Source organism: Panthera uncia, chromosome A2 (assembly GCF_023721935.1).
Source record: "Panthera uncia isolate 11264 chromosome A2, Puncia_PCG_1.0, whole genome shotgun sequence".
NCBI classification, from domain to species: domain Eukaryota; kingdom Metazoa; phylum Chordata; class Mammalia; order Carnivora; family Felidae; genus Panthera; species Panthera uncia.
This window is the reverse complement of record NC_064816.1, coordinates 134,736,938-134,758,189: the sequence shown is the minus strand read 5'-3', so window position 1 is coordinate 134,758,189 and position 21,252 is coordinate 134,736,938. Positions and strand designations below refer to the sequence as shown.

At 37.2% G+C, this 21,252-nt stretch overlaps 1 protein-coding gene across 8 annotated transcripts in view; it reads left to right on the top strand.

Moving 5' to 3' along the window:
* The window catches only part of CADPS2 (calcium dependent secretion activator 2), a 545,032-nt gene that overhangs the window by 345,767 nt on the left and 178,013 nt on the right, over positions 1-21,252 (top strand). For all 8 annotated transcript variants that reach the window (XM_049641753.1, XM_049641747.1, XM_049641748.1 and 5 more), the window contains one exon: positions 8,292-8,358. In XM_049641753.1, coding sequence (XP_049497710.1) covers positions 8,292-8,358 — 67 coding nt within the window. The remainder of the gene's footprint in view (positions 1-8,291; positions 8,359-21,252) is intronic.

Here is a 21,252-nt window from a genome sequence, read left to right as displayed (position 1 = left end):
CCATGTTGGCAGATTGCCTCCGTTCGTGTTCTGTAGTAGGCAATGGCAAACCGGTGTTTAGAAGACAGCTTTCATTCATTAGACTGTTACACTCTGATAATGCTGATACAAGCTGAGAGTTAACTCAGGCTTAGAGTAAACTACCAGAAGATGGGACTTAGGAAGAAAAGGAGGGGTGATTGGTTTTATGTTACTAATTCTATAAAGTGTGGTCAAGAAAAGGAGTGGAGAACTCTACATTTTACTCAAGTTTGCTTTTGTAAGTCTGTTTATACAGCACACACATTTCAACTTCTTGTTTAGCTGTAGGAGTTTCATATTTTTCTTTGTTCATAATTTCTCTCAAAATGTTAAGTAGTTTTGTTTGGTGGGGAACCTTCCCTTGCCTCCCCAACCTCATGTACTCTTTCCCTTAAGAATTCAGGAGGTAAAAAGCCAGTCGAAAGGTATTTATTTCTCGGTTTCTTAATGCCCAGGTCACACTGTTGTCTTGAATCAGTTTCTTTCTCTCATCCTTAGCCAAAAGTACCCCCCACCCCCCAAAAAAGGCTTATCTTTCAGGGTTAAATAAAAGAAAGAATGCAGTGAAAGGAAGATTCCTTTTATCCAGGCAGCAGAGAACAGGGAACGTGCAGGATGACTGAAAGTGCCTGAGGGCATTTGGTCCCTATTGGTTTTCACATCAGATGCAGTGGTGCCCACAGATAGCCTGTATTGTTGTCAGTTAAATGGGATCATGAGTGTCTGAAAGGTGTTTGAGAATGAACCGAAAATCATTTTCACAAGTGGATGATTACTTCTGCCACATGTTAACCGAACTCCATCAGAATGGCCCAGATTTTTGAGCCTGCATTAATTGCTCTTTCAACCTTGACTGAGGTTTCTCTTTAAGAAAGCCCTTTCCAGGACTAAACGACTCTATATATTGATTTTTTTTCCCTTTCTGTATTTTTCCTTGAAAAATGAAGCCTTGTAGAAGGAAAGGCTTTATCATTCAACATGTAGATTGATTGTTCCATTTCTTTGAATAAAAAGCTGGACTCAAGTGATCCGACAAAAGAAATAGTCCTTTTTTTCAAGCACCGAATAATTCCCACATTCTGTACACAATTATGTTTTTCAAATATTCATTAGTGATGATTTTTCATCACAAAGTGAAACCATGAACTCCCACAGCATGGACTCAGTGCAAATAAATTGTCATATTCTCCTTTCTATTAGAACTGCATGCCACCACTCTAATTGAAACTTAACTACAATATTTAGTAATATGTTTGGAGAATTTTTGTGTGTTGAAGATTCTTTGAGCAGTCTTTAAGTTAGGTCTTATAAAGTGTTTTTAGAGTGTTTGGATAATTGTCATTGGTTATGTTCTCCCATTTTCCGTTTCAAATATGACGTAGAGAATATTAGCTGTTTATTTACTAGAATAGGATGGGATATATTGGAGCTCAGACACACTGTGTTACAAAGTTGAGTTAACTCTCAATTTTAAAAACTAACCAAAAAATGAGTTCCTGAAATTTCATTAACTTTTGTGATTATATATTAGCAGAGAATATATACCATTTACAGAAAAATGGTGTAATTTATTATTAAAACTAATTTGGGGGTTTGGGGCTTGAAGACACATCACAGAATGATATATGTGAATCTACTATTAAAAACCATTCACAGGAGCACTGTGTAAGAACAAGTATTTAAAATAATTTTATTTTACAAGCATTGCAATCTAAACATGTAATGAAATCTAAATATCTCCTTGAAAATGCAGCAAAAATGAGCATAGTCATGTTGCCAATTTTTGTTTGCTTGATTCTTGTTTTTAGGAAACTCCATTTTTTTCCAGCCTGTGGTTGAGGTCGTTTTCTTGGTAATAATATATATTGTTAATAGGCAGCACATATCTGAAGAAAAGTGTTTATCCCTGTTGTCATAGAACGTTCTAATGGATTTCATAAAGGCTCTGCTTTTGTTTCTCCACAGATGAAAACTTTTAAAAGCAAGTTATCACATAACTCTTTTAAGGATGATAGCGATTCCATAAAGATAGGACAGTTTTTAGTGTTGAAATTCTCTCATAGTCATGACAGGGATTTGGTCCCTGTTGGTTTTTTTGGTCCCTACATAGTTATTGAAAGAGAAGATGAGAAATAATGCCCTGTTTTCCTCGTTGATACTAACTTTGAGGTTTGCTGTTGCCAAAGTTCTTTAATTTTCTTTTCTTTCTTCATGTGACATTTTCCCTGACAGTATCCACATCGTATTTTAAATATGCAGTCAAAACTCTTGAAAGTGTCACATTTCTTTTATATTTGAGGATAGAGCATGACCAAGAATAGTAACACCAAAAAAAAAAAAAAATAGTCCTAGGCGAACGAAACATTGATACACATTTAGGTGGTTCTGTGCCTTATTTTCTAGCAATGATTGCTATGTCTCTTTAGAACAAATAGTACTTTCCATTAGAAGCAGCCCTAGAAGAGGGATTAATTCTTTAAGATTATTGCTGTGTTGATACTGATTTATAAAACCAAATGCTTCAAGGCTTTAACTCTTGTGTGTTAAATCCAAGCTTTGTGGCAGTGCTGCTAATTTCTTTGTTACCTAATCCCCATGTAAGGAGAGAAGATTTTAAAGTTAATCAGGCAATTTTTTGTTCAAAGGGAACAACTTCCTAATACGTTAAGTTGGATGTATTGATGAAAGCAAACACTATTAAATAGTATCTGAGCAGTTACTTCTAAGTAATCCAAAATACTCTAGTTACATGAGTATTATGCTGCATTGGAAATATTTTAATGGAAAAACGTTACGTTTAGTACAAATTAGGGATAGAAATCTGTACTTTTCAAATGTGTTATGTACAATAGAATCTTTTTTCCCATTCAAATAATTCTTGGATCAAATTGAATTTTGATTAGATAATTTTTTTTTTCTGAAGGCCATACTCTAATACAGGCTTGGAGAATGTGGCATGACCATGAAAATGGCTGATATAGGTATTCCTTCATTTTCTGTCCATTTGTTACTTAGCTGAAATAATTTAACAAGGATGAGTAAAAATGTTTAAAACCAAATTTTGTAGGCTAATGAAAATGAATAATGTTGAAAGCCCCATGGGAGGACAAAAGAGAAAACTAGCTTCCCTCTTTAAAACCTCTTCAAAATAAGGTGAAAAAAATTCACAGTCTGCATTAGAGACTATTGCTGTCATATATGATATTTTATTGGATAACCTTATAAATTGTCAAATAAAGCCCAGTTAAATGTGTGTTCCCAGTTTGAGTGGTATTAGGCAGGTCTGATTTACATACCCTTTAAAAAATAACTTTCTTTTTGAGTTAATCACATAGTCAATTGAGAGGAAGCTAATGATTCAGCAGGCTACAAAATAATCAGGGAGAATACGAGTGCTGAGCACACCTGCCAACAGACCTGTAGTACGCCAGCCAAAGTAGTCTGTCTCCAGAATGACAGATATACTTCCTGGAAGAGACTCTCTACACTTTTATGGGGTAGAAGTAGATTTTATAAGGCAGTAAAAAACCAATTCGTTCAAAATTCAGAAAGAAAGATATTAATAATAGATTTTTTTTTTACATTCTGAGCTATTTTTATGAAACAGAAATGGATGACAGGTAAATAGCTTTCAAAGATGTGCTTAATACTATTGCTAGATTTAGACCTGTCGATGATACCTTCTCTTTACAGAATTATGCAGTTATAATTGACGTTCCTAATAATGACCCTGAGGTGCCCTAGCATCTTTTCTAGATCAAGTCAACCTGTTGTATACAAAATCCTTAAAAATTCGTTATGGGTATGGTTTCTACATAGAGTAACTCATTTTTCAGTAATTAAGAATACTCAAACATCACTATGTAAATGTAATGAACTGAATCTTAACTGCCTACTAGAGCACAACATGTTAAATGTAACTTTAGTATATTTATCTGAAATAAAGCTTCCTGGCTTTTTATCTATAAATGAGATAATTTGTAGCCTAACACTCGACATTAAAAACAAAACAAAACAGGTGAGGAGAGAATGCATATTAATTTTTACAGATGTTTCTAAAAATGGATTATCTGATTATAACCGAATATTCAAATGATTTGGGCTAATTTTTTCCTTACTCTCTCCACACTTCAACTCTTGCGCAGCTAAGACCACCAAACTACAGACTTGAGGATAGTCTTGACACCTGAAAAACCATTTAACTATTAAAGCTTACAGGGGCGCCTGGGTGGCTCAGTTGGTTAACCGTCTGTCTTCAGCTCAGGTCATGATCTCACAGTCCGTGAGTTTGAGCCCCGTGTCGGGCTTTGTGCTGACAGCTCAGAGCCTGGAGCCTGCTTCAGATTATGTGTCTCCCTCTCTCTCTGACCCTCCCCTGTTCATGCTCTGTCTCTCTCTGTCTCAAAAATAAATAAATAAAGCTTAGAGAAGGAGTTCTCCAATGTACTCAAGATACCTATAGACCAAAGAGAGGGATCTTTGTCACTGTATTTGACTTTGTCATACCAGAATTACAATTTATGGATCCATAATGAATATATCCCCCAAATCCCTCAGAACAGTAATTTTTTCTGATTATAAAATAAGAGGTACTCTCATACGTTGCTAGTGGTAATACAAAATTGTGCAGCTACTTTAGATAACCAGTTTGGCAGTTTCATATAAAGTTAAGCACACACTTTAAATATAATTCCGTAATCCCACTCCTAGATATTTACCTGAGAGGAATGAAAATATGGACCCACAAAAGACCTGTACATGCGTGTTTATAGCAATTTTGTTTATGATAGCTAGAAAAATGAGAGCAATCCAAACGTCCACCAACTGGTAAATGGATAAACACATTGAAGTAAATTCATACAATGTAATGAATTCAGCAGTGAAAAGAATGAACTCCTGATATAGACAACAGGGGTGAATCTCAAAAGCTTTTTACCAACTGAAAGAAACCAGACGCAAAAGGGTGCATACTGTATTTTTCCACTTACATGACATTCTGGAAAACACTAACTGTAAGGTTAGAAATCTGATCTGTGGTTGCAGAGCTTGGGGATGTGAGGAGGAGACTGATTATACAAAGGCCTCAAGGAAGGTTTGGAGGGATGCAGATGTTCTGTTAGTTCATGGTGGCGGTGGTTACATTGCTGTGTCGACACTCACCAAATTATATACCTAAAGTGGATGAACCTTACTATATGTAAACTATACCAATAAATCTTACTTTAAAAATATGGAAGATATGCTCAGTGTAGAAATTGTGGAAATGTGAAGGCCTAGAGAACAATATGAAGGAGCACCTGGCTGGCTCATGAGGTAGAGCATGCAGCTCTTAACTTTGAGGTTGTGAGTTTGAGCCCCACATTGGATGTGGAGATTACTTTAAAAAATGAACTTCATCTTTAATCTCACCAGCCCAATATTAACTGCAGGCTTAACATTTTGATTCATCTTTCTGGGTTTTCTTCCCATGCGTATACTATAAGCTCATGTGACAGCTTTTTTTTTTTTAACTTAGCATTGTAATAAATTTGCATATTATTTTTTGGCATTATTTTTCATGGCAACTTATTCCTTACCATTGATTCTTAGATGATTTTGAGTTTTTTCTTTTAAACAGTATTGATGAACGTCTTGTTCTTCATTCTTTCCTTAATGTTAAATATCTCTTATGTCCAGAATCTACTTTTATACTAGTGAGAAAGCAGCTAGCTTAGTACTAGACATCTAACTCCAGAAATCATTCTTAGAGTAAAAAAACCTCAAGTTTGTTGAAGTTAAGTTTAGTGCATCCTTATTCAGTATAGTTACCTTTTCTGATGTATTCATGTCCATTTTATTTCATAAAATTTTTATCTGGCTAATGTGAAAACTGAAGGACAGAAACTGTCATTTTGCTACATAGTGTTTATAACGTTGCCTTTATGCAGTCTATCTTGTGTTGAATGTAATCTATTTTCTTATGCAGAGAGCAAAACTCTCATGCTTAGCTACTCTCTAGATATGTGTGATCACTTGTGACTTCTGTAGGTGGTTGATTGAATTCCTTCTTACAGGGCAACACCCCCAAAACACCCCAGAGGCCAAATGCTTACCTTGGTTCCATTCTTAAATCATCTCTTATTCAGTTCCTTACATCTCCCAACTTCTAGTATACACATGTATGTATCCACCCACTGCTCTGCTGTCTTCAGAGAAATCCTACAGTGTCATTCCCAGTTTGTTGAGCCCGGATTTTGAGTGATGTTGCCGCTGGTAGTAGTATTCCTTGTGTATCACCTTAGCAAGACTTACACTCGCTTGTGGTGTTGATGGTTTGCTTCTTACTGAGATGCTGAGTGAGACGCTGAAGGAGCTGAGAAGCAGGCGGTGGTCACCAGCAAAGGTGATTCCCAACGTCTTCTGTGTCTCCTCAGCAGCTATTTGGTGCACATCTTGCCAGTGCACTTTTATAGAGGGCGTCTGTCGTGTCCACAGTGTCTGGCTCCTGAGGTCATTGCTGTTAACCCTGTAATAGGAGTTGGGGGTGTGTGCATTTCAAGGAGAAGGAAATTACGTACAAAAGACAGAAAGAGAGCAGCGAAGCACCTATCACCAGAACCACAGAAGAGAAATTAGAGCTTAGAGCAAAGGTGGGGCAAAGGGTTTTAACAGGACCTCAGGTGGTGATAGTGAACAGGTGAGCACGGTAGCAGTGGATGTCTCTGTCAGTCAGTCACTGAATGAATATCCAGAAGTGCAGGCAGCGTGGTGTCAGGGGTATTGTCAGAGCTGAGTAGAAGTTCACCTAGATAGCGGATAGGTTTGACACAAAATACGTAATTGATTTGGGCAGTTATGGATGATTTCCAATGCAAACGTCTAAGTTTCTAGTTTGACTTTTAGTAACTGCATCTTTTTTGTTGTTTTTGTTTTTGATTTTGGTTCTGAACATTTAGAACCCAATAAATCAAGCTCATAGATACAGAGAACACATCGGTGGTTGCTAGAGGCTGTTGGGCTTGGGGTGGGGACAGATGGGGGAAGGGGAAAAAAAAGTAAAGAGTGCCTATTCATTTCTTGCATCACTTTTTAAAAGGGGGGCAAAAATGCTTTGCTGTGCAAAAGAGAATTATTTTAATATGACAGAAACTAAAATTTCAAGCTAAGATTTTAGTTTTAAAAATTGTGAAACTCTCAAGACTTTAAGCCCCCAAATAAGTGATTAACTGTAGTGCTTTTTTATCGTTCAGAATTGTATATAAATTTAGTTTGAATAGCCTTTACAGTGGTGAACCTTCACTTCAGAAAAAAAAAAGGATTATGATAAACTATTGAAAAATCTTATTTTAATTTAACAACTAGGCCTGTATTTATCATATTTCAAACTCTAATGATATTTTCTACTTTTGTCGTAAGTGTGCATATCATTCCAAGGTGTAATTTTTTTTCCCATGGTATAATTTTTAAATAGCTCTCCATGACATGCTTATACTAGAGCAATTTTTAGTTTCTTCTTTTTCCTCCTTGATAAACTTGATAAGCTTACATCTATATATATTCAGTAAGAATATTCTCAAATGATTGACTCCTTTATTCATTTCAATTCACATTGTTAATAGCAGTGCACAGTTCAACATAGTTTCAGCCAGGGCTTTTGTTTAATTACACCATGTTCTCTTCACCTGAACTTCATAGTTAGGAAAATTTGCAGCAAGATACTTTCTGTAAATCAGCTAACCCCCCAAATTATGAGGCCGGCAGAGACCTTAGAAATCAGCAAAGCCAGTCTTGCCATTTATAGTTGAAGAAACAGAAACCGAGATTGGTGCTGGCACAACTTGGGGTCACCCAGCTGGACAGTGACCCTTCACTCAGGTTCTTGACTGTACAGCCACTTCTTCTGGGGCCACACTTCTCAGCCGCAGTCATCTGAGAGCTGAAACACTGAGTCTTCTATCCCCAGTTTGTAGTCTTTGTCTATCCTAAGAAGTGTGTTGTAAGCATAAAATTCCCACTGGTTCTTTGATTATTCTTTCTAGCTCCAACGTGGCTCAATTTGTAGTAAGAACTGACAAATTGATAAGCCACATAAATCAATTCCCTTTCAAGAACCTAGAATAAGCTCAAGTCGTTTTAAAACACAGAAGCTACATGTTTTCTCCATTTTCAAATGAACTAGACTTTGCCTTTAGCAGGCTGGTCTCCAGAACGAATACCTGTGGAAGAAATATGATTGCACAGAGCCACAGCATCATTCATCTAAAATATCTTTTGCTTGTTTTTCTTACCAGGTATTTGTATGCCCTTGGACAGAAGGTCTGGAAAAGATGGAAAAAACGTTACTTTGTTCTTGTTCAGGTTAGTAAATTTTTTTTTCCTGTTACACAACCGGTCTAAGAGCAGTGCTCAAACTTTCATTTGGTGGGTTATATCTATAGGTATTCACTGTGTTAGAAATTAAAATGGAAACTTTTAAGTATTTCATGTTAAAATAAAAGTAGTGAATTTCTTTACATGCCCACACAAGTAACATTTTTATGTAAAATAACTTCTGAACCAAACAATTTAGGAAAAATGAGTAACATTATTCCAGGTTTTGACACATCTCTTTAATGTCTAGCTTAATAGAATGCAGCTATATTTTCATATCAGGTTCTACATTCAATCTGTTGTAATATCAGATGAAGTTTAGCCTCTGGAAAATTCCACTGTACACACAGAGAATAACTGGAAAATGCAGATGATGTCTGAATATTATAGTTTTGACCTCACAGATTCCCTGAAAAGATCTTAAAGTTCTCCAGGATTGCAAAACCACACCTTGGGAACCACTGCATCATTCTGATATTTTATAGATAAACCATAATACTTAGAAGCTTCCATTTTTATACAAATCTGACATTTTTTATTATTCACATAACTGTAGCTTTACATTTCCAGGACTGGTAGATATGTTTGTAATAGGATTCTGAATATTATTGGATTATTGGAATATACGTTCTGGCTGACTCTTCCTTGTTTTGTTAGTTTTTAATCATGGATAACCTTTACTCCTAGAATATACTCATTAAATTAAATTTACATTAAAGAATAACTTTCTAAATAGTAGTCATTCCATTCTGTGATGAATCCAAGCTATTTTGTTCCCAGTGGTTCTATAGAAAAAATTGTTCTTGTTGGTATTAACATAAAACAGTCTCTAAACTCTTGTCGATTCTTACCCACACATTAAGCAAATTTAAATGGACTAGATCAGAACAACATGGTGAAATGCCAAGGAAGGAAAACTGTCATTTTTCTGTCTTCCATAAGTAAGGTTATCTATCCGCTTTTGGATGTGCCACAATGGCGTGGTAACTTCATGAAAAGTATAAAAATTCAGTCAAAACTAGTTTTATCTATGTGGAAGATAGCCAGCCTATTTGGTTAAAATGTAGCGTTTTCTCATGTGATTAGAACCAATATTTGGCCAGCTCCTTTAACAAAAGATGCACATATGTGTGCACAGCATACATTGGCAGTCCTGATATAAATAAATTGAGTAAGGGGCTCCTGTTTGGAGTTGAGTGATCTGCCCTCCAAAAACCATACCCATAAGATGTCTTCTTCGGTTTCCAGGTTTAATTTCTTTACATTGGCACAAGCATTTAAATGCATTTACCAAGCAGTTTTAATGCAGATCTTTCTGGACATTTGATTGTATTGCTATTTACAGATGTCTCACATCCAATGTGACAAGTTTACATTAGCGACTTGTCTTTATCAAATCTTTCTAAATCACTCAAGTGATTTTTCATAGAAACAGTAGCTGCTTTTTCATAGTCATACTCAGTGCATTTAGGTAGAATCTTTATTAATTCCATATTTTTAATAGCTGATGTGACTGGCGCAAACCTAGCTGACTCTTAATTAGCATGAACTTTTACTTATTAATTATTATGTTTTTTATTTTTACCTTTTAAAAAAAAACTTTATTTTTTAGAACAGTTTTAGGCTCACAACAAAACTGAGAGAAGATACAAAGATTTTCCATATATCCCCTGTCTTCACATATGCCGTGGCCTCCCGTTATCAACATCACGTGATACATTTGTTACCAAGGATGAATCAACATTGACACATCATAATCATCCAATGTCCATTATTTACAGTATGGTTCACTCTTAGTGTTGTATATTATACGTGTTTGGACAAATGTATAATCACATATATCCACCATTAAATGTCGTACAGAGTATTTTCACTGCCCTAATAATCCTATGGTCTCTGCCCATGAATCCCTTCTCTCCCTCATGACAACCACTGATCTTTTTATGGTCTCCATAGTTTTGCATTTTCTAGAATGTCATATAATTGGAATCATACCCCATGTAGCCTTTTCAGATTGGTTTAGTTCACTTAATAATTTCAATTTCCTCCATGTCTTTACATAGCTTGATAACTCATTTCTTTTTAGCATTACATATTCCATTGGCTGGGGGTGCCTGGGTGGCTCAGTCGGTTAGCATCCGACTCTTGATCTCTGGGTTATAATTTCAAGCCCCGCATTGAGTTCCATGCTGGGTGTGGAACCGACTTAAAAAAAACACACATTGTCTGGATGAATCATAGTTTATTCATTCATTCACCTATTGAAGGCCATCTTGGTTGCTTGTAAGTTTTGTCAACTATGTTTAAAGTTGCTGTAAACAGTCCTGGGCAGTGTAGACATGTTTTAAAGAATGAATCAGAGAATGTTCATTAGTTTGGAGATCTGGTTAAGTGACAAGCTAAGAGAGTTTCTGTTACATTGATCATATGAAAATTGGCTTTATTATTTATTAGATCAGTCTTGAGAGATCAGATGATTGCCTCATGCTTTTGGCCAGGTAAAGTTTGAGGTAATCCTTTTCTGCATGCTGTATTTTGTAGCATATGATCACAAGAATCAAAAGTTACAGAACAAACGTATACTTTGATCACCCTATACCAGAGTTTAGAAATGAAAGAAAGAATTAGAATACTTTGAGATCATTTGAGGAACATTAACCATGTCTTTGGGAAGCTAGAGAGTTGGCTCAGTAACAAAAATAAGTTTGACATTTTCAAAGGCAAAATTTAAGCCCATAATTAAAATTTAATTTAAAGCCATATACTCCATAATTGGAATTTAGAAAAAACATCACCAGACAATAATGAATTCAGATTTATTCTACCTGAGGTACCTTCTTAAAATCTGAAGTCCTATTTAAGCCTTATAATTTTGCACAAATATATGTATACACATGCATTCATACAGAGAATTCCATGCCCACATGCATTGAAATAAACATGCCAGTACACTGGCAACTTCTTCGAGTTTTAAATACAGTTGAATCTTCCTTTCAATTCCAAACGTAATGGGAAGACAAATTGAATGTGCACATTTCCAAATCAAGATGGATGTGTATGGAGATTCAGTGAGAGTGGCCCATTGGGAGGAACTGGGTAGTTTTTATTAGTATTTTTAAAGAGAGCTCTCATTCTGTTGGCATGCAGCCTGTAGGTTCATACCTGCAGGCTGCATTATTGAAAGGTGAAGGAGTCATTTTTCTAGGGAGGACACTGTGCCCCTGCTGTGTCCGCTGCTGCCATCGGCAGGATGGTGCTTTGGCGATAATGTGAATCTCATCACCACTTGTGAGTGTGTATTATATGAGTGATATAGCTGGAGATACAGCCATCAGCTCAAGAATTTGTACTCATAAAAATTGATCGCGAGCCTGGTTTGGCCAGCTGCAAAGTCCTTGTTCAAAGTGAACACTCAAGGGGCTGCTGAGGTGAAAAGACTTTCACATCAACATTTAAAGCAGAGTCCAAAATGGGAAAATAAATTATTTGTTAATACGGGGTGCTTTTCTAGCTTCTAAGTAAGATTCTAAGTAAGTAAGATTTGGTCTCCATTTAGATTCTTAAGTCAGTATAACTGTGTTAAATAGATTTTCGTGTTTCTTAAGAGGCTGCTTTTTTTTTTTTCAATGAATGAATGAAAGTAAATGTTGATTCAAGCCAAACTGAAAGGAACAGTTGATTTTGAAGAATATGTTTGAAATCTTATCAAAATTAAACTTCTGTTTCTTACTCATTTTTCTTATACTTCTTCAGTGTTTTACTATTTGATTTGGAGCATATCATTTTTGTGAAGTACTTATGACACTAATACATTTTCGTTCATTATATTCCAACCATTTAATAGTCTTAAAATTCTCTAAGATTTAATCAAAAGGAATTATTTCATAATTCTGTGTTCTGCTAATGCCTATTCAAATAACTGTCCCCATGTAGTGCATATTCTGTAATCCAGATATTTCTGAAGCACTCTCACCTACTACTGTAGGTATTGCTGTATTTATTCTAATACTTATTAAGCAATAGTAACAGGCATTTATGCAAAGCACTTTTTAACACAGAATGAGGTATGTTTGAGGGATAGGTGTTATGATCCCTGTTGTACAGATACAACTGATACACAAAGGGGTTATGTTATTTACCTGGAATTGGAAAGTTAGTATGTGATAGAGTCAAGCATTCAAATCCACATACAGTCTAGAGAGTAGACTTTTATTTTCTCTGTCATCGTGCTATGATTAAATGGATGCACACAAATACAGTTGATGTGAAGACAAATAGATATAGGAATAATCTCTGTGGATCATTCATTTCATGAGGTACAGAGCACTTTTACTAGAAACGGCTAGTGATCGCACAGTCTCGTGCTCATGAAGGGCACTTATTGTGTGACATCACTGGAAACTGACATCAGTGTTGTTTTGACCCTGTATCAAAGTGTTCACTGCTTGTTGTCAGTGTGTCAGAATCATGACTTGAGGTTCTGCAAACAACAGCAGGCTATCAAGACTAATGTTAATTACATGCACATCAGCTGAGTTGGCACAGGATGTAAACAGTCATCCATGTCACTGAGTGATCTGTACATGCTACAAACATGCGAGACACACTCTGTTTAGTGAGATGCCATCAAAATCTGCTTTAGACTTTAAAGAAGTGACTGCCCTAATGTCTTGCTATCTGAAATCTTCAGCACACATGGAAATCCACTGCAGCAGGCTGCTGTCACATATCAGAGAAGGCCACTACTGGATGAAACGCTATGGTCTAGATTTAGTCTGAGGTCATCAGCTATGTTGGCTTGTAGTAATATGAAGTGGACAAATACACTGTTGACAGATGCAGAAAATCATGGGATAGTAGCTCTCTAGCTTTATGTTTTAAGTTAAAATTTACAAACTCAGGGCACGTACAGTGTAGGATGAAATCAAATCATACAAAAGTACTTATGGAGAAAATGAAGTGCCTTTATCAACAACACCCCTACCACCATTGCCACATTATTCCATTCTCCTTTTTAGAGGACCATTGCCAAGTAACCATTGCCAGTAGAGTGGCCTTTTTTTTTTCTTTAATTTTTTTTAACGTTTATTTTTGAGAGACAGAGACAGAGCGTGAGTGGGGGAGGGGCAGAGAGAGAGAGAGAGAGAGAGAGAGACATAGAATCTGAAGCACGCTCCAGGCTCTGAGCTGTAGACACAGAGCCCGACACGGGGCTTGAACCCATGAACCCCGAAATCATGACCTAAGCTGAAGTCAGATGCTTCACTGACTGAGCCACCCAGGCACCCCAGTAGAGTGGCCTCCTAAACTTCTACCAGTGTGTGTGTGTGTGTGTGTGTGTGTGTGTGCGCGCGCGCGCACACACACCCTTCTTAATGGAATTATTCCATATACTGTGTGTGCATTGTTTTGATCCCCTTTAAAAAATATTACAAGTTGCCATATTGGTATATAAAAATCCACTTTATTCTTTTGACCAGATGATTGGATCCCATAGTACGGATAACAATGTATGTAACAGTTCCCCTTTTCTGGACATTTAAGTTCCTCTTTTTTTAATGAGCAGTGGTGCAAGCAACATATGTATAGTTTTTATATATTAAGTTTTGTGTGTATGTGGGCATATTCTTGTAGAAATGAAATTACTGGGCCAAAGGGCTTGGATACCTATAAGAAAAAGTAAGATTATAAACCTTTAGATGACTCATGAGTACTTAGTCACCAGAACTTCAGCTTGTTTTTTCATTTGTCATTTTTTATAGTTAATAAATAGTCCTTATATGTCAAGTAACATATGTTATTTTGTCTTTCAAATTGCACACCTGTAATATGAGAGAAAATGGAAAATTCTATTGGCTTGGGGGCTTATTTGGAACAAAATGTTAGAGGATAAGAAATTTTTTCTTAGGTTTTATTTTTTAAGATAACTGTTGCTTTGTGATCAATTGAGTTTTCCATAGCAAAAGAAAATTGTCATTTTATATGATTTACCCTTGGGTATTAACTAACAATGCATTTACTCTTCAAAATAGTTCTAAAATATGAACTATTATGTGATCATTTACCTGTATCTCAAGAGCTAAAATTATAAAAGACAAGGTGGAGTGAACATTAGGCTGGATTTAGTAAGGAGAATCTCATAGGGATCAGGTGGTGATCTCAATGCAAAACTGCCTCTTTTATATAGCCCCTGTGTTCCCTTAAAATGTTTGTTATTTAGATTCCAAGGAAATGTCGGATTCCTCTTATTGTATAGCTCATACCTGCAAAAAAGCGCAAAGGACCTAAGAATGAGGATTGTCCGATGTTGTAAAGTCAGCATTAAATATTGGTGGGCTATTTTTTTTTTTGAAAATGGCTTTACAAGTGTCCACTTTTAAATGTGTGTACGTATAGCTTATGTGTATATTTATGTGCATGTACAGTATATCTTTACATATATGTGTACAGCGTGCTTGCCACATGGTAAAGACTCAGTGAAGATTGAAGTGAATATAGCCTGTCCTTTAACTTAGGCTTCTTCTCAGACCTTTATGTGGACCATAAAATTGACTTACATTTGGGCATACGTGACAAAACCTAGGTGTGGTGTTTGATCTGCAGCCCGCACAGTGCCCCACTTACATCCAGTCCTCCCCCTTTTCTCTGCTGCTGTACTAGCCGAAACCGCTGTCCCCTTCCCACAGACTCCCACAGCATTATCCCAGCTGCTTCACTGCCATTCTCCTCACAACCTATTGCTTGCATTGTCCAAATAATCTATTTGAGGCTTAACTCCGATTCTGCTACTTCTCGCTGCTTAAATGGTTCTATGGCTTCCCATTACACTTAGAATTACCCCGACCACGACCAGGGGAAGATGCTACAGAATCTGTCGCTAACTTCGTCTTCGGGGAGTCTTTCCCGGTCACACTGAGCAGCACTTCAACTTGCAAGGTTCTGCCCCCAGATAAATTACAGTGCCAAGAATTGTAGTATTGCACCTCACTGTCACTAGCCTCCCTCTCCAAACATATCTCAAATACATAACATGGGTTTAGTTTTTAGTGTGTGATTATGAAGATGTGCCTTGAATTAAGTCCCCTGCCTTTCTTCCATCTATGGTTGTTCGGCGACTCATAAATATCTCTGTAGAAATTCTGAACATTCTATTGCTTTCATTTCTCCGTGGCTGGCTCACTCTATCCTTTCAAGGGTCGGGTCAGATGTCGTCTCAAATGGGCCTCTTCTGCTCACCCAATCTAAAAGTACCTCTCAACTCACTCCCTGTCCCAGTACCTTATTTTATATTTTTTCAGAGCATATTCCTAATCAGAATGATCTTTTTTATTTAAATTGTTTTTGCATTATTTCTTTACCCCTTCTAGAATATATGCTCCATGAAAATAAGGGTCTTTTATTTCTTATAGTCTACTGTGAGTAGAAACTATTTGTTAAATAAATTAATATATGCGTGTCACTCTCAACAGCGTAAAAAGACCGCCTTTCCCCTCTTTAGTTTATACACTGATTGCTAAATCTCTTTTATGCCATTTGGTCAAGGCAATAAATATATATTCCCCTCAAATCCATCATGGTCTTGAAGAAGATATATTCCTTTTCCTTGATTAAATTAAGCTGTGGGATTTTTTTTTTTTTTTTTTTAAATAACTCTAGCAGCACCTTTGGCCTCTGCCAAGAACGTTTCCAGCTAAGGATTTTTTAAGCCTTAATCTTTACTGAAATTAGATGGTGGCAGTTGCTAAGCTGCCAGCTGTTAACATGATCTCTGCAGTAGGAATACAACATGCGAACCTGAATGCTGTGGTCTCTAAAAATTCATAGTTAGCCCTTGCACATGTGGACACAGGTGTTGAACAGGTTGGCAATTGAAAATGAAATAGGAGGATTCCCAGAGCAGATGCAGATTTTACCTTGTGGGACCTCAGCCACCTAAGTTAAGGTGCCCTGTCAAAGGTAATGATGCCAAAACCTGATTTAATGCTGTCCTCAGATTAAAGTCTGCTTATATCCCCCAATTCTCAATAAATCCATTCTTTATGGAGTTAAGAGTGGATTGGGTTAAGTATATGAATGTTTATCATTGCTGTGTCTTTCCACCAAAAGGATTTTCAGTTGCAGTGTAGTATATTACACGAGCTTTGTTCAGTAATGTACAAGTAAGCTTTTAAGTGAAAACAAATACTAGGTCAGACCACCTGTTTTTATCTAATTCCCTGGCATGTGGTGATGGGGCAGAGTGCAGGCTGCAAAATCTCTAGTTTGGGAGTGCAGGGAGCAGGGTGACCCCCTTGGTCCCATCGCTCCTTTTAGCCACATGTTTTGACTATTAGTGCCACTTCTTTCAGAGGGCAGCTTCTCCCCATCACCCTTAATTTGGATCTTGGCTGGCAAGCCAGTAGCTACAAGGTGTTACCACCATTCAGAAGGATTCACTAACATATACATCGCGGCCTCATTGTAGGGTTTGTTTGCCTCAGGAATGCGATTTCACATGACTCTGCAAAAGAGATGGGTAAAGTAAAAGCTCTTGGGGTTGTTAGTCAAGGAATCCAAAGAAGCTCAAAATGCCGCATCATTTTATGGACCTAGAACCAGGAGCCGGTGACTTAAAAGGACAGTGTTCATAGTTAGTTGCTTCTGGAGCTCATGTATTCGAAATTCAAACTGTACTTTGTTCGGTTGTCTCCTGGGTCAGGTTTCCTCATTCTTAGCAGTAGCTTTGTCAGTCTGCGGTGTTGTGTTCCTGTTCCATCTGTACTCTCCGTTAAAACCCTCGGCCCAGTTACCTGTGACAGAGTCTGGGTCTTTTGAGTGACTTTTGAGATGTGATAATATTAAAGGTACAAAGTAAAATAAAACAAATGTTTAATACCTTATTTAAATCCCCATGGCTTTAGAAAGTAGGTGATTCCTCTGAGGTTGTGAAGGGGTTTGTTTTTTAGGCTTTAGAATTTCTAAAGATCTTGAATGTGCTTCTCCCAATTTTATAGATCTATCATGTTAAATGATTATTTAGAGCTAGCTAGAAATACAACACTAGAAATAAAGCCTAGAATAGCAACTGAACCTGTATTTCAAGTTATGTAAAGAAAGAGGACTGATCTAAGCTTTTCACACTGCATGTAATAAAACAAGCCCTTTGGGTAATTTTGAAGACTAGATCTTAAATGGCAAGCAAACTTTTAGCATTTTAGGTGGGTTACACATATCAAGTCTGGGTTCTTTATTTTTATGTTTAATGTTTGTTTATTATTGAGAAAGACAAAGTGTGAGCAGGGGAGGGATGGAGACAGGGGGAGATACAGAATCCAAAGCAAGCTCCAGGCTCTGAGCTGTCAGCACGGAGCCCGACGTGGGGCTTGAACTTACCAGCCGTGAGATCGTGATCTGAAGTCAGACGCTTACCTGACTGAGCAACCCATGTGCCCCTAGTCTGGTTTCTTTAAGGCATGACCACATGAACTTGATATATGTCTCAGAGATCTTTAGAGATGAAACCTTTTTAAAAAGATGAATAATCTTAAAAACCTACATTAAAATCTATAGCCACGATACTATCCATTAGAAATAAAAGGGATACTAGCTAAAACTACATTTATAGGCATCTCTATCTTCTCTTTCTCAGGTTATTGTTCATTTACATATCCATTCAGCAAGTACTTTAAACATTGTCCACTGTGTTCTTAATGGGAAAGAAACAACCTAGGGGAGAGAGGGAGGGAGACAGGGAGGGAGCCAAGCGAGGCTGGGAAACAGAAGCCAAGACAGCAAAGCCAACAGCCCTCCCATCATTCACAGCAGAGAAGCATATGGCCTCACAATCAGTTCAGTCCGCAAATCAGCCAGGTGCCTCCCCTGTGTTAGAACAACGAAGCACATCTCCAACCCCCAATGAAATGATCCTTGGAATACGCAAAGGAAGAGAGTTGAGAGAAGGAAGATGGTTTCCTGACAGCTGGGTTTGGTTGGTTGGGAGACTGCTACTCCACAGGCAAGCCATTGCCGGTGCTCCACATCAGTTACCTCTGATTGAGAAACCCTGTGGCACGCATTATCGTGGTCTCTTTTACAGAAAATCAGACTGAGGTATAGAAGAATTAAAATGATTTTCCCAAGGTCATGTCAAAGATGAGTTGGAAAGAATAAGTAACTGAGGAGGAATGAAAGTGTGACTTTCATTTTGCAATAACAGACTCGTGTTAAACCTGGCCTGTGAAGGGGACTTCACTTCCATTTGAAATACAGTAAAACCTTGGGTTGAGAGCATAATTCATTCCGGAAACATGCTTGTAACCCAAAGCACTTGTATATCAAAGCTCATTTCCTCATTAAGAAATAATGGAAACTCAGATGATTCATTCCACAAACCCAAATATTCACATAAAAATGATTATGATGCTGTAATATAATACAAAACAATAAAATGCACAATATAAAGAAAAACAAATTAACCTGCACTTACCTTTGAACACCTTCGTGGCTGGTGTGAGGGAAAGGAGAGAGGAGGGTTATTGTGTAGGACAACTTTCACTATCACTAAGGGAATCACTTCTATCTATTGGCTCAATGGAAGCTTGTTCTTTAAGTGCAGATTTAACAAGGAACTTATCCAATGACACTTGCTTTTGCCTCCTTTTAAGGATTTTGCAGAAATGGGACATTGCATTGTTAAACAGATTTATCATTCTCACACTGCTACTGCCTTCTGGGGGTTTTACTTTTCTACAAAGTTTGCACTGTTTGCCACATTTTACACACCTCCTTAATCTCTTTGAAGTGAGGGGTTCCTCTGCCTTTATCTCCTTCTCCTCTGCAGATGATATGCAGATGTTAGACTTCTTATAAAATCTTGCAATTTCAGCCACTTGCATACCTCATTCACACTTCTCGATGATTTCCTTCTTAACATCCACCGTAATCATCATCTTATTGCCTTTCTTTTCAACTTTTTCTGCATGGGGGCCATTGTATAAGCTCACACGATGTTGACTACAGTATTAATAAACTCTTGTAATATACTGTACTTAACATAACTGGCAATAAGGTAACAGAAGAAAGAGTCTTTATTTACAGGCAGCCTGACCTAGAATGAAGCAAAGCATTCCTAAGCTTACTCTTGTATGGAAAAGCAAAGGACTATCCATAAATGCTTTGAAGTGACAAAAATACACCAGTGCCAGTTTTGGGCACCTTCCAGTGTTCTGAAAAATCACTGATTTCTGCCAAACACTGTGGCCTGAGCCCAAGCATCTGAGTAGGGGAGACGATCACCCACAGTCCTGCACAGAGAGAGAGAGAGAGAGAGAGAGAGAGAACAACCCTTTAACAAGTTAAAATTTACTAGAAATGTTTGCTCGTCCTGCAGAACACTTGTAGAACAATCTGTTGGCAATCCAAATTTACTGTACCTTAATATGATTATCTTTAAAGAGCTCTTTTCTGGCCAAATGATCAAAAATATACCCCTTTAACTATCATTCTCTTTACTCTGCTTTTTTTTTCTTGGAGACAATTCACGACTCAAAATTGTTTTAGATATCTCTTTGTTTATTTGTGATTGAGTCTTCTCCGTTCTCTCTGTGTGAGATTGATTTCATTTTTCTAATTTTTTCTCTGATTCTGATGCTGGGGGATTTGTTGTAATCCTCAAGAACTAGAAATATTCACTCTAGGTGCTCAGTAAATATTTGTTGAATGAATAAGAGAGTGGGAAATACCCATAAAAATGGAAGAAGATATGAAAATTATAAATGCACATGAAGCGAAAGTCAGTTATTTACCATTCTGATTAGTAGGCAAGGAAACACTAACTCCCAGATCTGTAAAAAATACCAAAGAAGGACAAAATACAGCTTTCTAAAAGACCAGATTACATTCACATTAGTCTTCAAACTGTTTTGTTAATATATTGCCCCTTAAAATAATTTTGTGCAACTTCTAGATCATTATAACTTTTCACCATAAATTAGTTGCAGTGGATATAGTTTCTAACATAAAACCGTTTATCAATTGTAAGCATGCCTAGTAGAATCTAAATGCTGTTGTGAGTCTATATCTACCTGTAACCATGGAAAATTGAATATCAGTAGCTTTTTTCCCCTCGAGTTCTTATTTCCATGGCTCTTTCCCAACAGAAATTTACTCTTAGGAAATAAATATTATGTTTTAGAATCCTATCTGATTACTCTATCATGCTTCTCTGCAATTAAAAAGTCTACAAAATTAGAATTAAAAAAAAATTCCTGTGAAGTCCTAACCACTGGTGTCTTAGAATGTGACTTAGTTGGAAATAGTGTTGTAATTAGGATGAGGTCATAGTGTAAAAGAGGGGGGGCTCTAAGCCAGGATGACTGGTGTCCTCGTAAAGAAGAAGGTGTTTGGGAGTAGTCCTGCACACAGGGAGAGCGTCACGGGTAGGTAAAAGCAGAGGTGGAGATGATAGTTCTACAAACTAAGATATGCCAAAAATTGCTAGTAAACCACCAGAAGTGATGGGAGAGACCCAGGATAGATGGTCCTTCACAGCCCTCAGAAAGAACCAACCTTGATTTTAAACTTCTCGCCTCCAGAACAGGGAGACAATAAGTTTCTGTTTACGCCACATAAACAAACTTCAGCAGAGAACAGATTGCTAACAGATGCAAAAAAATAACATGGGAAAGACAAAAAGCCCCTTTCACTAAAAAAAGCTCCATCATTACATCTTTTTTAAATATTTTGTTTTGAGAGAGAGAGAAAGCACATTGCATGAGCAGGGGAGGTACAGAAGGAGAGAATCTCAGGCAGGCTCCATGCCCAGTGCAGAGCCAGATGCTGGGCTTGATCCCACGACCATGAGATCATGACCTGAGCTGAAATCAAGAGTCAGATGCTCAACTG